Genomic DNA, 13,419 nt, shown 5'->3' with positions numbered 1-13,419 from the left:
CTCATTTCTTCCTCCTGATATTATGGTTTCTCTTTATTATGCTTTTATTTATCCTTACCTTTCTTATTGCTGCTCTGTCTGGGGTAATACTAATAAATCTCTTCTCTGCTCACTTCAAAGAGCCCAAAATAGGGCAGTGAAGGCTACTTTTCTTCTCCCTCGGCTTTACCCTTCCTCTGATCTTTATAATGATACTGGAATAGCTCCGCTGGATCATATTATAGGTAAAAGTACTCTTTATTTTGCGCATTCTGCTTTTCTAGGTACTCTCCCACCGCCCCTACAGCAGTTTTTCTCACGGACAGGCTCAGGTAGGTACTTTTCTTCTTTACGTAATTCTCCTCGACGATTTATTTTACCAAAACGATCTTCTACAGCAGGCCAGAGGTCTCCAGTATATCAATCAATTCTATTATGGAACTCCATCCCTTCGGATGTCCCTCTTTTTCTTTCTGCAAAGGCATTATTTCGTCGGGTATTTCCAATTCAATAATTTTTCTCTCTTTATTAATCCTTTCCTAATTTGTATGTCTCTTCTCTTCTTTTAAAATCATTTTCAGCTATATGTTAAATCTCCTTCTAAATCTTCTATCTGTTAAATATCCTATCTATTCAATGTCCTTGTCTTGTTCCAGTGTTTTTTTTTTTTTTTTTTTTTTTTTTTTTTTTTTTTTTTTTTTTTGTATGTATGTATGTATTTTATAATAGTGTTTTATTCTTGTTCTCTGTGGTCCATTACAAGCAAAGCTTCTTGGGCCTAGTAACCACTTTACTTTTGTAATAGTTTTTTCTTTTTGTATCAATAAATTGATTGATTGATTGATTGATTGATTGTAGGCCTAATTGTGGTATTTTCTGTCAAGGTCTATATTCAAAGTGATAAAATCAAAAAAATATTAATAAACCTCAGTAAAATTATGATAGTTCATATAACTGACCTACCAATTAAGTGAACATACCACTCAAAGCCTTTTTTTATGTTTTTTTACAAATATAAAAATCGCTTCTACTGTAAATTCTAATTTAAGCACTTTTTAACCTAACCAAAACTAACCCTATTATAAATAATTTTAGCACTGAGAAAATGTAGTAGTATTTTTCAGAAAAGTATTATTGCATCAGAAAATACATTTTTGTTTTGTAGAAAATGAGTGATAACTCATAGGCTACTTTAATGGAAAATTTGTCATTTTTAAGAGTTCAAAAATGCTTAAATTTGAATTTGCAGTATAAGCAATTATTATATTCATAAAGAACATAAAAAAGTCAAAAAGTGGTATATTCAGTTTATTGGTTGGCCAGTTATATGAACTATCATAACTTTACCCAAACTTCAAACAAGGCTTATTAAATAAATATAAAATACAAACATTGCCCTGCAGCCTACAGGGCTCATGGACTAATACAATTTGCTCTATAGGTGATATTACCTGTAAGAAAGCCCACTAAATACATTTTTAGTTTGCCCCATGGAGGAGGAGGGTCAACCAGAAATGGATGTGCTGCTAGATTTATAAGCATTCATATGTATAATTAGAGTATAGAAACTATGTTGCTTTGCAGCATAGTTTCCAGTTTAGACAGCTTGTGACAAAACTTGACAAAAGTTAGCTCTACACTCTAGTTTATATTAATACTGTACTAATTATTGTGTTTCACAGCACTTGTCTTAGATAAAGTGCATCAATGTCAATTGTGTCTGTCATTAGGGTATGTTGTTCTAATTGTAGGATCCTGTGTCAAAGATTAGATTATGTTTTCAAATATTTGTTTCTAGATTTAAATGTGCACCCAAGATTAGGCTTTTGTGTTGATACAATATTCAAGCTAATCACATACTTAATTTTTTTTTCCACCTCTAATGGTAGAAAAATCCACTTTCTAAGTGTAATTATTAAGCTATGATTTAGCTAGTAAAGAGAAGATTAGCTAGCTGACTGTTGGGTATATTACCCTTATTAGCCTTTAACCAATTCTTTAACTATTCATCACTATCTAAAAACTAAACTTACCTTTTGAGGCTTATATTTAGGCTACAAAAGTGAAACCTGAAGAAATAGGTTTTTTGCTCAGAAGAGGTATGATAAAAGTATGAAGTTGTCAAGTTACTCTACTGAAAGCACACTATTACCAGGTTACAAAACAAATTCTCCAATAAGGTAGTCAGCCTATAGAATTCCCTTATAAAAGAGAGCATCCTGGGAAAAGAGATCATTTTCTGCTCAGATGCTCTCTTGAAGGAGACAAACAAAAAGGAAAGATTTAATTTTTGATAATTTTATTGTCATTTTCCTGATGGTGCAATATCATATATAGCCATACAATGTAGGCATATAGTCAATCAAACTAAAAAGAAAATACATTTTTAGTTGATAATATGCAGCATCTTTGAGTCAATTAGATTATATTATTTTTTATTATTATTTGCATTATTGACACTATTAAGATATTGTTTTTTTCAACCCAAACTTACGTATGATTGCTCAGGTGAAAATGGATATCTTGAGTCTACACAGAATAATTAGTTTTATGTAAGAACAAAGTTGTTGGTTTTATCAACCAACAGAGCAGACAACAAGCATATGTTATTAGGACTGCAAATGTCCAAAATGACTTCTATGGAAAGGAGGATAGATTAAAAACCTTATGGTTTTATTTTTTTATTGTAAACAGTAAGTAAATACATAATTCTTGTTACAGAAAATGATTGAAAACTAGAGAAACAAAACTGGAAATGCTAACATTCTCATAGGCAGAGCTGTTCCTAGGGTTGGTGGTGTGCTGGGCAAAATTAATTACAACAACTCCCTCCCAATTTAAATATATACAAAAAAAAAAAAAAAAAAAAAGGACAGCCCCCTCAGCAGCAGCATTAAGGACAGCTGACCCAGTTCCCCCTTACGCTTTGAACAGCCCTGCCTATAGGTCTATTTTGTTCTGAGCAACAAAGCCCTTTCTAGCTACATTCCCATAGACCTGGTAGTGCTATATTCCCTTAGACCTGTCTCATGACAAAGAACAATAGCACTTCTTAGAAAAGTATAAAAATATGCAATTAATAAAAGAAATAGTAAACAAAGTAAACAGAAACTGAAAATCTGACTGTTGATTGGAACTGTAAAGAATAAATTTCATAATCTTATAACATAACAAAAACAAACAGATACATCACAATTAGCAAGAAAGTACTCTTAGCAGTTCCCTTAAAAGGTACTAAGTAAAGAATATCATTCTAAGATCATATATATATTCTAGTTTGCCTTTTGTAAAGAGGTTTTAACCAAAGCTGTTTTGAAAGCTGTAATACTGTTTGTTGAAACAGGATTGTTTAGCAACATATCCAATGATTTAGTCTTTTTGTCAGATTTCATGCTGCTACTAACACATCCCAATGATGCTGTCAACCAGCCCAAGAACTAAGAATAATAGCTTGGCAATAATTTCTCAGGATACACCTACAACCCTCGATTTATTCTTCAGTTTCCTTCTCCTTAATTAACTTCACTCCAAGAAAAGCAAGAAAGTTTTACCAAATATAGATTTCGACAAGCATTGCTAGCTGCAAATCTAGTTATATTGATTCATGGTATTTGCTTTCGAAATGTGAAAACCACAACAACAAAAAATCTAAAATACTAATATTATTCCTAATATGAAATATATATATTTCACATATTATGTGAAAGTGCTTCACATTTCTTTACCGCATACCCCTTCCCCCTCCTATTGATGAAATACATAGCCAAAACTATATTTCTCATGTGATTTTCACTTTTTTCTCATTGGCAAAGAAGTAATATAATGGAAATCAAGCAACAGAAGAATCCCTTTGATGCCATTACTGCAATTTTTATATTAATTCGGTTTATGCACCTGGCTACCTTTAAAATAAAGCATCATATGAGCACAGCACAATCATTACGTAAGCAAAGCATGGTATATGCACAACGGAGAATTAAGCACAAGCATTGCAGAATGCGATATCTTCCTTCTTTTGTCATTTAAGCTGCCTGCACTTCCTCTTACATTAACACTCACTCCAACTCATCCACTGTGAGCAGGCTTGCACACTTTTATAACTACCTTCAGATTGGTACATGTAAGAAGGTGCTAGGCTTGCTTCATACATATTCATTAACTAGTCTCTTCTTCCTCCCATACTGTCACTATTTACAGATTGAGCCTTTTAGGTGGGTTGACAGCTCTTACAGACCTGGTTTGGAGTGGTTGATGTAAACTGACAGTGGTGGTACTGGAGCTGGTACTAGGCCTCACCACCATATGCTTATCTGGCATCCCAGAACCTCCAGTGGGTTTTACCTCCACATGCGGTACAGCTGGTAAAAATCGTGTGAAAGGTGAGGGTGGGCTGTAACATTTGTGCTGTGACTCTGCTGGGGATGTTTAATCTCTGACAGTTTGTATATTGGGCAATTGCTGGTTTGGCAAAACTGATGCAGCCCTTCTTTGTTGATATTCAGGACAGCATTGTGGAAGGTCTGATAGGTGCTTCCTGTTCCTTCTTATCACCAACCCATCCTCTGTCTCCACAATATATGATTGCAGCATCTCTGAACAGGCAATGATGGTTGCTGGACTCCAGATGCTTTGTGCAGATGCTTGAACATGTACTAAATCATCTACAGAAAGTGGAGAAAGGGGTTTAGCTGATCTGTCATAGTGAGACTTCTACTGCTGCTTCCTCTTTGCATGCAAGTTCAGAAATTCCTTTTCTGAGACTACTTTCTTTTGTTGATGTTTGGTTGTGCATGGTAGGATTGTTTGTTAGCTGGTGGCTCATCAGGAGTTGAGCTGGTGGCTCATTAGGAGTTGAGCTGGTGCAGTTAGGCCATCTACAGGAGTGTTCTTGTACTCTAAGAGTCCTTGGTAGGGGTTGTCATCATTTTTGGATGTCTTGATCACCAGGCTCTTGGCTGTCTGCGCTGATTTCTTGATTAGTCTGTTGGATTGTGGATAGATTTAACTTGATTTGAGCTGCCTGAATCCCCATGCCTTTGCAAATCCCTGGAATTCTGTTGAAGAATCCTGTCTGCCATCATCAGATATGAATACCACTGACATTCCATACTGAGCAAAGAGGGTTTTCAGTTTGGTAATCACTGCCTTTGACATGAGGGTATTCTGTTTATCAACTTCGAAAAATTGACTGTGATAATCTACAGTGATCAAAAATCAGTTCCATTTCACCTGAAGTGATTAGATGCAACCTTTTGCTATGTCAGAGGTGGGACAGAATGGTTAATCAAGGCCTCTTTTTGTCTATAAGGCATGTTTTTGGAAAAAATATCTGCAGTTCCAGACATTCTGCTTAATGTCTCCATTCATACTTTGGCAGGAGACAAGTATGTATGCCCATTGCTTGGTTGTATCCACTCCAAGGTGGGCAGCATGTAGTTGCGTCTGGATCTCAGGTTTTAAAGCTTGGGGCATCACAAGTATCTCCTTTAAAGATGATGCCATTTGCTGTAGTGTTTATGCTGGATGCTCCAAAACATGACAATATTTGACTGGCATCCTTTAAAGATGATGCCATTTGCTGTTGTGTTTATGCTGGATGCTCCAAAACATGACAATATTTGACTGGCACCTTTTCCTGCAGCTTGGCCATCCATTTTCTTTAGCCTTGAGGAATCCTTCTCTTAGGGGTCTTTGTTGTTTTCCTCCTTGATTGCTGCTAACTTAATATCACTCACAGGTAAGTGTTTGCAGATTTGGTGCACATAAATATGAAGTTCCTTCTGTAGTTTGTCATCTGTGTTGGGTAAGTGCAGTCTGGATAGACCATCAGCCACAGGAGTTTCTGATTGAGGTCAAAACTGCAAGTGGAGATTGTAAGACTGAAGCTGCAGCATGAGTTTGGACTTGAGGAGGGGCTTTATGGACTGGCTTGGCAACTATTGTCTCCAGTGGCTGATGATCTATTATGACTTTAACACATCTTCCATACAAATAGTGTTGAAAATGTTACCGCCATAGACAACCACATGCAGCTCCTTTTCAAGTTGTGAGTATTTTTGTTCTGTTTTATTCAGTACCCAAGATTCTTATGCTACCACTTCCCCAGCAAAGCAGAGATTGGCTCCCAAACTACAGCCCAAGGAATCAACTTTGAATTCTACATCTGTACTTGTGTAGTTGATGAATGATGTATTTGAGAGAATGGGGTGCTTAAAATCTGACAAGACTGAATTCTTTTCTGGGCCCTGAGAGAGTGTGTCTTGTTTGATGACATTATGGAGACCCTTGTTTTGGGTAGACAGATTTAGTATGTGTTTTGCCAGGTAGTTCAGTATACCTTAGAGAGTGAGGAGCTCTTTGCGTGTTCGGGGACTGGGCATTTGATGAATGGCTTTCGTTTTTCTGGATCTGGCTTTATGCCTTTTGCTCCAGTGATGTGTCCAAAGTTGCAAACATTGCTAGCACCAAACTGGCATTTGTCTCTGTTAAATTTCACCCCCTTTTACAGGGCTTACTCCAGGAGTGCTTTCAGCCTCTCATCATGCTCTTCCGCATTTCTACCAAATACCAGAATATCATCAATTATAATGACAAATTCTTCTAGCCCTTCAAATGTTTCCTCCTTTGTCTCTGGAACTCATCCGGGGCTGATATGATCCCAAAAGGCATTCTCCAAAACCTGCCATATATGGTGCTGAATGTCATTGTGTAATATGTGCTTTGGGTCAGTACAAGCAACCAGTACCCAGACTGTGCATCCAGTTAGCTAAACACGGTTGCACCATAAAGTTTCGAGGTTGCATCCTCCAGGGTAGTATGGGCACTTAATGCATTTATTTAAGTCAACAGGATCTATGCACAACTGAAAGCTTCCCCTTTTTTCCACCATGACCATTGAGTTAACCCACTCAGTTGGTTCATTTACTTTTTCTATTATTCCATCCTTCTCCATCTTTATTAGCTCCTGTAAGAGTTTATTCTTTAATGGTTCTGGTCCTCTTCTAGCAGGGTAGGCATTAAGTGTTGACCCATCCTTCAGATGAATATTGCACTCGCCTTCCAGTCGACTGATTCCATCAAAGACTTTTTCGCACTGATCTTGTATACACGTCTGGGGTTCACCTGAGTTCACGTTGAGGATCAGCTTAATTAAGTCCAAACTGATGCTAGATTGGTAGCCAGTGATGGGAGCAGATCATGAGTCAACAATATAGAATTTATGCATTGCAGTCGAGCCAGTTTTGTGGCCACATTTTAGGTGATAGGTTCCAAGAACTGGTATCTTGGCACCACAGTAGCTAGTGAGTCTTTGGTTAGTTGACTAGAGTTTGGGTTTTGGGTTAAGCTGATCAAAGACTGATGTGGGAATGATATTAGCTTGAGCCCCTGTATCCAGTTTGAAGCCAACTGGAAGCTGATTGTTTACTGTGAGAGTAACAATGGCTTTGTCTTTCTTATTGTCCTGATTGATGAGGTACAGGAATACTTTCTCATCTTTTTCTGAAGTTGCTGACCCAGGCTAATTATAAAATAAACAAGGTATAAGCACAGCTCAAGCATTCTGTATGCAAAGCATGGTATAGGCAAAGCAGGAAATAAAGAAGTAACAGAACATAAATCAAGCAACAGAAGAAACCCTTTGAAGCCATTACTACCAGAAGTCTTGATTGTTCAGTTGTGGTGTATTGAAGTTTGAAAATATGTATGCTAGGTTATGTGTTTCTGTGAAAGCTCCTACCCACAATGGTTGTTATATCTAAAAAACTTAAGTACCAGTTTGAAAGGAATCTGTCGGAGTGGGGTAACCCCCCCCCCCTCCAAAAAAAGGAAACAAAGTATTGATTGATTTATATGAAAGAAATATATTTTCATTTACATTTTTAGATTTGTGTTGGGTAGATATTAAAGAAAAGCTATCAAAGGGATGGATGAGCAACAAAAATTGAATTATGCTTGAATTCTTTTCCTTCTGATTTCCGCAGCTGATTTTGTTTTAATATGAAAATGAATGTTCATTGAAAATCTTTTAGTAAATTATATCTTTCATGTCAAATCCTCTATGTCTCTCTATTGAAAGTCTGTTCACCTGGGGTGAAGTATGTACTTTTGAAATACAAATTTCTTGAGTCTCAAAGTTAAAATGACAATTTTTATTATTACTGATTGACTGCCCTCTCCGCTTTTGAACACCCGTATCATTTATTTATTTTTGAGATGGAGATCTAAGTGTCCACATTAAATACAAAGCTGGTGTCGATTGTAAAAAATAAATACCTAAGATGTCTCTTTAAATTAAGATGTCAGTAGCAGTACATTGATATAATTGCTGTTATAACTATTATGATAAAGAAAATGATTTCAATAGTTATGATAAATGTTTATCTAAACATAAATGTTTAGATAAATGATGTATATTTAGTCATAGCCTTTTTTCTAAACCAAAATTTGAGGTTGACTTGACTCCTCAACACCTCACTAAAGTTTCAGCTTGATCTCCCTTGCTGTTTCTTTGATCCTGCTGAATGGTGGATACCCTTGACTGAAGGATTTTTGGGTATTCATTGCAAGCAAATGTAAAAAATGCCCTTTAAATTTCAAGCCAAGCAGAGACCCAAGATAGAACTCTATCTTTTTATCCTATCAAAATTAGCAATAAAATGCCCTCTTTGATGTTTCTAGGATCACCTTTTCCAGATGAATTGGGCAAAGGGAAAAATAAATAAAAAGAAAACATCCAAAATTTAAATAGGTCTTTACTGTAAAAGTACTTAAAACAGAAAGAATGTACTGCAAGTAATAACACCACTTGTCGTGTTATTGCTAATTAGTGTGTATAATATATGATTAAAATATGTGACGTTTTCAAATATAAGTGGTAGGTGGCATAGATCATTCACCTTTCTGAGGGCTAATTGTCAACATTAATTCAACACAAAAAAGGAAGGCGCACATTGCATCCAAGTTCTTTGGTCTAGTTTATACCGTTCTAGGTTATATGCACATTCTATGAATACCTAAACTTCAGAGATGTCGAAGCCGCCAGTCAGACTTGTAGAAGCTGGTATGCAGCATTTATCAACAACAGTAAGATTCATCACAACTTGGAATTTGTAATCCACCGAAAACATAGTCAGGCTCTAGCTGCTTTATCAAGATATCCTAGTCGCTGCAAAAGGATTACAATTGAGGTATAGTACTTTAATTGAAATTTTTACTGGACATATAACACAGGACAATAGTGGAGTAATCACCTTTAAGGATTGGCCAAATATCCTTCTCTCCTAAACTCTAGAACTGGTTCACGACAGAAACCCAAGACAATATGCTGTTTTACAGTATGTACAGTTTTTTTTTAGTAAACCGTCCAAAAAAGATGGTTTTTGAAATTAAGAGGGGTGGGTACATCCCCTCTACTAATTGAGACCACTAGCTCTAGAAGACTGCAGTCTAAAAATCAAATTCATTGGAAAACTTCGAGTTTTACAGTAAAATTGATATGGAAAATATGCAAATAACAAGAAAATTATTGAGGGTTCAAATTATTAACTGTTCTATTCTATACTTTGAAAAAGTAAATATTCAAACAATTTTCTCAACTGTCGTATTAACTTTGATTTATATTCATTTTTATAACCCCTATTTCTGCACTTTTAAATAACTTTGAATACTGTTTTATGCTTCCAAATTTAGATCCTCGTCTTAAAAGCCTTAGCAAGTCATATCAGTTAATTTAAAATTTTCTCTTCCAGAAAGAGGGAAGAAGAAGTCCAACTCAAAGAGCAAAGTTTGTGGTTTACTTCAGACCACAAACATTCAGAGTGTATCAATGAGAAAAAAAAAATACGAAAACATAATGATAGTTTTGATACAAACACCCTTTGAAAAATACAAATTATCCTTAAAGTATTGACCTTTTTGGATCGGTTTGTGACCAGAAATGTCAATATACCAATTGTAAGAAAAAAAAAACAAAAAAAAAAATCAGTTATGTAGCCAATATCGAGGCTGGACCCCGACATTTGGCATGTTGCAGGCTTGCATATATTGATTCCTGTTGTAAGTACGAATCTCAAGACACAACACATTTGTTTGCTACTCTTTCCTTGGGAAAATGGAGGGCTCCTTAGGGAAAACATATAAGGTTGAAGGTTCTCAATGACTTTTAATAAAAAGTGGCGTAGTGTATGGCATCTTTATAGGTTTGTGCTAGGTTTTGTGCCACGTTTTGTTGGCGTTGAAGATTGTGACGGTGTTGTTCTTTTAGCGTATTATTTTTTCTTCACTTTTATTTTTGGCTCGCTCTGATTTTCGTTGTTGCTTGTCTTCTAACAGCACAAATCTTAGTTCTTCACTTCACTTTTAAAACGTTCTGATACTTGCTTTCTCGCTATCGCTTGTAATGCTGGCTGCTACTTATCGTCTAATCTCATATTTTTTTGTTCTTGCTATGGCATATCTTTTTAGGTCCATATTTCTTTGTTCTTCACTTTCATTTTTAATTCTTTCTACTCCTTGTTGTTGTTCAGCTTGGGACGGGGGTCAGTAGCGTGACTCTGTAAGCTTAGCCAGAGTCGACCCAGCTCTAAATGGGTACCTGGTGAAATCTGGGGAAGGTAAACAGGAAGGGTGTGCGAAAGCACAGGATGGTTGGCCCCCAACCCCCCATTGCACTTCCTGGCTGAAGGGCCAAGAAACAGAGATCAGCACCGCCGGTAGGGACTGTAAAGTCTAATGCCGTATCCTTTACCTTACCTTGTTGTTGTATGTTTTGTAACCGCATATTTCTTTGTTCTTCACTTTTGTTTTTGAATTGTATTAATTCTTGCTGCCGTTTATCGTCGAACCGAATTGTTCTTCACTTTTGTTTTTGACTTGCTGCAATTCTTGCTGACGCAAGTATTCTGACTGTATAGTTCTTTGTTATTCATAGTTCTTTGTTATTCTTTGTTATTTCATTTCACTTTATTGACATTTTTTCCATAGTCTCTACCTTTGCTACTCATAAATATGACGTTAATCTTATGGTTTTTTCTTGTCAATCATATGAATCTTGTTTTATTTTGCCTGAATCATAGACACTAAAAAAGATACAACCACTACAGAGGCACATATGACTTATGTATGCTCTTAAAATGTGCTCATAGATATGACATTACTTACGGTTATTTTTCCAAATCAAGGCTCTCCTCAAACCCGTTACTTAAATAGATCGTTTTTCTAGGCCAGTAAATCCAAGATTTACTGATTCCTGAAGTCCAAGATTCCTTGATTCCTAAATCCAAGATTCCTGACCAAATGAGCCCTCTCCCGATTTTCTAAGAGTAGATAACTGATTCGATACGATCACTCTTGGGAAAAATAAATAAATAAACATGCATCCAAGATCTTGCTTCTGGCAAAAGAATGCCAAAATCACGTTTCTATTTATAGGAGCTTTAAACCTCTTCAGCTTGGTTCTCTGATATGCTGAATGTGATGGTGGGATTTCCACGAAGATTACTTGATCTTTTGAGGGTGTTTCCCCTCTCTGGCAAAAGTTGGGCAAATTTTCTTAGGCTTTCAACTTTCGATAGGTATCAATAAGCTTGTTTATTTGATATAGTCTGAATAAGCATAAAAATTCTATTCTTTTAATGTGTGCATTGTTACCGAAACTCTGGTTCTTACAGTTTCGGTTACTATTGAGCTGAATCGCTCATTGGTTACACTTCGTTAGAACACACTATTATTCTTATTTTGACTCACTGTCTCACTAAAATCTAAAGATATCCAGCTAAGGTTTTTTTTAGGAGCCTAAAGGGTGTAAATGTTAAATCCCTAGCACGTAATAATCTTCTGTATTTGATTTAGTGTTGTAACTCGTAAAATTGGTCAAGGTAAAATTGGGTATTTTACGCATTTTACCGTAATTGTACGGACCCCCGTAAAATTGGTATTTTACGTAATTTATGTATTTTACTGGTTTCTGACATATTTCACCGACATATTTTACGACGCTTTGGAATCTTTAGAGCACAAAAGCGCGAAAAGGCTGGCAGAAAAGGTATGGGATATGATTTTGTTTTGTGTATAGCTGTGTGACCTGGTTTTAAAGGCCGTCGGTCTGACTTAGAATTCTTGTTATCAGAACGATAAAGTGTATTATAGTTCAGGCAATTGTAATTTTAAAATGGTGAAATATTAGCTGAAATAAAATTAACCTAATTTTAAAGGCCGTCGACCTGACTTGGCGATCTCTTGTTATCAGAGGCGATCTCTTGTTATCAGGACGAATTAGTCACCTGAATTGGAATCCAAGTCTGAATAAGAGCAGTTAGATTTGCAAGCAAATCCTGTCAAGGGCAGTCTCAATGATTGTGGAAGTGACTGAATCTTCTGCTGTTATGATCCAGTGCTTAGTTAATCAAAGTCATCAAAGTGTTATGAACCTCTTTTTTAATGGTATTCGGCACTTTTTATAATAAATGAAAAATAACATGTATATTACTTGAGGCATGTGGCTGAATACGGATATTTAAATATGCAAGGCTGTTAGGGTAACATTTATTGAGTTCAAATGTAGAAAAAAATGACTAATATGATTTTACTCCCAAATAAGTTTCCTTCCCTGAGTTTCCTTCCCTCTTTACCCCTTTGCTATCCATTGCATTAGGCCAACATTTACCAATGCTTGTTTTTCTCAGAATAGTTAATAGATCGAATGTATGGGCCTCCAAGGATGACGTGACTCGCACAGCCTCACGAGCAGGGACCATAAATTCTACAATTTTCCAATGTTAAAAGACAAATGATTTAATCGAAGAAGACCGCTACGTTTAAATTTTATTGGCTTGAAACTTTCAAGGATTGTTCTTTAGCCCACAAGTAGATCATACTTTATTAAGCCAGGAATAACTTTATGAAGGCCCATAATAGTTAAAAACAAAGTTTTATCTGTAATAAGTGTGAAACATAGAACCAAGCCACCTTTGCACAAACTAGTCCTTTGAACATCAGGCAAATTTTTTTATTTATTTCCTGGGAAAGAACCGGGCCGAAGTTCCTTTTTAAATTGTTTTAAAACTTAATACCTTATGTTTCCGAGTCAAGGAGGCTCTGGAATAAATTGAAAAAAGAGTGTTTCTGCGGAAACAGACGTGAAAGAGGTCCACAAAAACAAGTTTTTCTTTGCAAACAGCATGAAATAAAGTTTAAAAACAACTTGATGTTTAGAACATTCGACTTATTCAAAGTAAAACCATAATTAGCTACCAGTATTGATTTAATTTAGGACCCCAAAGAAGATGGGCTTAAAACCCAAATCTTAAAATCTAGGGATTCAAATGCCAGAAAAGAAAATCTAAGCATCGTATGTATTGCAATAGTCCCGCTTATGAAAAGAGGGGTAAGACTATGATAAGAGGGGTCAATATGCTATTTTTTTCTAGGGCTATTTTGTAT

General features: G+C 35.9%; 1 protein-coding gene across 2 annotated transcripts in view; it reads left to right on the top strand.

The window, feature by feature from the left end:
* Window positions 1-13,419, top strand: part of LOC136035711 (F-box/LRR-repeat protein fbxl-1-like) — a 100,788-nt gene that overhangs the window by 72,211 nt on the left and 15,158 nt on the right. The window contains exon 2 of one of the 2 annotated variants that reach the window (XM_065717662.1): window positions 8,970-9,167. The exons of the other annotated variant lie outside the window; for it this stretch is intronic. Within the exon in view, the coding sequence (XP_065573734.1) occupies window positions 8,970-9,167 (198 nt within the window). The remainder of the gene's footprint in view (window positions 1-8,969; window positions 9,168-13,419) is intronic. 2 annotated transcript variants of the gene reach the window in all.

The sequence above is a fragment of the Artemia franciscana genome, chromosome 14 (genome assembly GCF_032884065.1).
Source record: "Artemia franciscana chromosome 14, ASM3288406v1, whole genome shotgun sequence".
Taxonomy (NCBI): Eukaryota; Metazoa; Arthropoda; class Branchiopoda; order Anostraca; family Artemiidae; genus Artemia; species Artemia franciscana.
This window is presented reverse-complemented; position numbering and strand designations above follow the sequence as displayed.